Source organism: Littorina saxatilis, unplaced genomic scaffold (assembly GCF_037325665.1).
Source record: "Littorina saxatilis isolate snail1 unplaced genomic scaffold, US_GU_Lsax_2.0 scaffold_1332, whole genome shotgun sequence".
NCBI lineage: Eukaryota > Metazoa > Mollusca > Gastropoda > Littorinimorpha > Littorinidae > Littorina > Littorina saxatilis.
This window is the reverse complement of record NW_027128354.1, coordinates 27,346-30,652: the sequence shown is the minus strand read 5'-3', so window position 1 is coordinate 30,652 and position 3,307 is coordinate 27,346. Positions and strand designations below refer to the sequence as shown.

The window sequence follows — 3,307 nt, the reverse complement described above, 5'->3', positions numbered from 1 at the left end:
GCGGGACAGACTGACGGACAGGCAAACTGACAATCAAAGAAAAGCCGCCTCGCTTTGTGTCCCTTGACTAAATCGTGCTATTTTCCACAGACCAATTAAGGTTCTTATTTTAGTATTGTTCACGACGGTTTTATTGCTTTCGACCAAGTGTTTTATATCTTCGTTGGACACTATTTTTGAGCATTTCGGCTCAGAATGTATTCTTTGTTTTGGGAAGAATGGTCTTTCTGTGAACTAGTTTAAGATGACCCACATAAAAACAATACAAAAACAACAACAACAAAAATATGTCGACTACTGCCAGAGCTGAATAAAAGACAAGCCAACATAGAAACAGCTTGATATTTCCCAGGCAGTCGGCTTGCTTTGTGCTATCACTGGTAAATGTGCAATTTCAGAATAGAATGTCAGAATAAAAGGTTGCACTTTTCCCAATAAACCAAGGACAAGAGGACACAAAAACACCGAGACAGGTAGGGACAGCCTGTTTTGTTGTTTGTTGTTGTTTGTCTGGTGTTTGTATGTGTGTGTGTGTGTGTGTGTGTGTGTGTGTGTGTGTGTGTGTGTGTGTGTGTGTGTGTGTGTGTGTGTGTGTGTGTTTTCCCCTTCAAACTGCGAGTCAGGAGCATAGTCATCTGGCCTGGTCATCGCTTCAGTAGAGGTTTACTACTACACGTCATTCTGCGGGGTCAACTGTATGTCATTCTGCGTGGTCAACTGTACGTCATTCTGTGTGGTCAGCTGTACGTCATTCTGCATGGTTAGCTGTACGTCATTCTGCGTGGTCAGCTGTACGTCATTCTGCGTGGTCAGCTGTACGTCATTCTGCGTGGTCTGCTGTACGTCATTCTGCGTGGTCAACTGTACGTCATTCTGCGTGGTCAACTGTACGTCATTCTGCGTGGTCAGCTGTATGTCATTCTGCGTGGTCAACCAACGCTCACCAACGGACGTGGTCAACTGCTCGTCATTCTGCGTGGTCAACTGTACGACATTCTGTGTGGTCAACTGCACGTCATTTCGCGCGGTCAACCAACGCACGTCAACGGACGTGGTCAACTGCTCGTCATTCTGCGTGGTCAACTGCACGTCATTCTGCGTGGTCAACCAACGCACGTCATTCTGCGTGGTCAACCAATGTACGTCATTGTGCGTGGTTAACTGCACGTCATTTTGCGTGGTCAACCAACGCACGTCATTCTGCGTAGTCAACCAATGTACGTCATTCTTCGTGGTTTTACTGCACGTCACTTTACGTGGTCAAACAATGCACGTCATTCTGCGTGGTTAACTTCACGTCATTCTGTGCGGTCAACCAATGTACGTCATTCTGCGTGGTTAACTGCACGTCATTCTGCGTGGTCAACTGCACGTCATTATGCGTGGTCAACTGCACGCCATTTCGCGTAGTCAACTGCAAGTCTTTCTGCGTGGTCAACTGCACGCCATTTCGCGTAGTCAACTGCACGTCATTATGCGTGGTCAACTGCAAGTCTTTCTGCGTGGTCAACCAGCGCACGTCAACGGAGGTGGTCATCATCTCACGTCTCCCGACGTCGTCATCATGTTATTGGACGTGGTCAACACGTTATCCGACGTTGTCATCGTCGCACGTCATGATGTACAAGTTACGTCAGACATTCTTAATTTGTTTATGTTAATTGAACTGTGATATATATCTATATACAACCACCTTTTTAAATTTTTGCAAAACTGATGATTGATTCGTGATTTGGGTGCTTATGGAAAGTTTGTTTAAATGGCAATTGGGAGTCGTATGAGTGTAAAACATAACGAATTTTTCTATAGACGGCCGTCAAAGTCGTGTTATTTCTGCAAAATATATTGATGTAACTTGTAGGCACTCTGTTTAGTTCCGTTCTTCCTCAGCCAACGTGACATTCAGACATCGAGTTATAAATGGAGTCATGTGTGAGTGACATGACGTAAAAGGTATTTATTACGACTTCAACAAAAACACGATTCTTATGACAAATGGTTTCGTTAACAGGGGCGGATCAGTTCATTGTATGGGGGGGGGGGGGGGGGGTTTCCAAAAGTATATTGTGAAGATAAGGGTGTGAAGGCGCGAAGCGTCGAGCCGACGGCGCAAAGCACCTAGCTTGCTAGGGGGGTCCGGGGGCATGCCCCCCCGGAAAAAATGGAAAAAAAAGATGCAAAATGGTGCAATCTGGTGCATTCTGAGGATGATCATTACCAGTTTCAGGCAGCAGATTTTGTCACTGATTAATACCCCAAAAATTGAAACTCAATGTAAAATAAAGAAATGCACCATAAAAATATTCTTATTTTTTGGCTGGGGGGGGGGGGGGGGTCCGGAAACCCCAGAACCCCCCGCCCTCCCTCTCGTCCGCCCCTGGTTAAAGAATAGACTAGAGGGGAAGTGTGTGCTTTAATATCGACTCTGCGTTTGCTGTGTAACATGCAATCGAATGCACGTTATCAAAACAAATCAAAATCATGAAACAATCTAACTTTGAATGAATCCTTTTATTGTGTCAATAAAATTGAATTGTCTAAAATCGCCAGAGTCAAATCAAATGCAAACACACACACACACAAGCACACACACCCACAGACACAACCATACACAACCACATGCACTTACTCTGACTCGGAGATAGAGAGATTGAGAGAGAGAGAGAGAGAGAGAGAGAGAGAGAGAGAGAGAGAGAGAGAGAGAGAGAGAGAGAGAGAGAGAGAGAGAGAGAGAGATTGAGAGAGAGAGATATTATGAGAGAGAGAGAGAGTGAGAGAGATTATGAGAGAGAGAAAGAGAGAGAGAGAGAGAGTGAGAGAGATTATGAGAGAGAGAAAGAGAGAGAGAGACAGACAGAGACAGAGACACACAGACACACATACACACACAGATAGACACAGAGATACTGAGAGAGAAGGAATGATAGAGGGAAAGAAAGATAGAGGTTCGTGAAATACGCCTTCTATTGTAAGCTCTTACTAGTCAGGATGAAAAGGTTAACATTGAAATTACTTTCACATTATAAAAAGAGTATTTTAAGTTCAAACAGTACTATTCAAGTTTTTGAGTGATGGGGATTCAAAAATGAGATATTCCTGGTCTACACGAGATGATTTAATTGATCGGACACATTTAAAAAAAAAATCATTTGACTTTTTTGAGAGGGGAGGGGGGGGGGGGCGTATCGGTTCTGTAGAGGTTTAGGGTGGGTGTCCATGCGTTGTGATGGGAAAATTGGAGCGGAGGTGCCGGTGTAACACGAAATTTTGACTCGGAACACACATGTCGTTGGAAGTTATTTTCTCG

At 44.4% G+C, this 3,307-nt stretch overlaps 1 protein-coding gene across 1 annotated transcript; it reads right to left on the bottom strand.

Moving 5' to 3' along the window:
• Nucleotides 1–669: 669 nt before the first annotated feature.
• LOC138956712 (uncharacterized) lies at nucleotides 670–1,605 on the bottom strand. Its single transcript, XM_070327999.1, has 2 exons — nucleotides 1,546–1,605; nucleotides 670–1,122 (listed from the first exon to the last, which is right to left on the bottom strand). The coding sequence occupies exons 1-2, from the start codon at nucleotides 1,603–1,605 to the stop codon at nucleotides 670–672; spliced, it is 513 nt and encodes a 170-aa protein (XP_070184100.1).
• Between the last annotated feature and the right edge of the window lie 1,702 nt (nucleotides 1,606–3,307).

Bases quoted from the DNA above. Each gene is read 5' to 3' on its own strand.
- LOC138956712 (XM_070327999.1), bottom strand. From the start codon at position 1,605: ATGACAACGTCGGATAACGTGTTGACCACGTCCAATAACATGATGACG. The intron at 1,123-1,545 runs GTGAGATGATGA...TTGACCACGCAG, and splicing joins TGATGACGACGTCGGGAGAC to AATGACGTGCGTTGGTTGAC.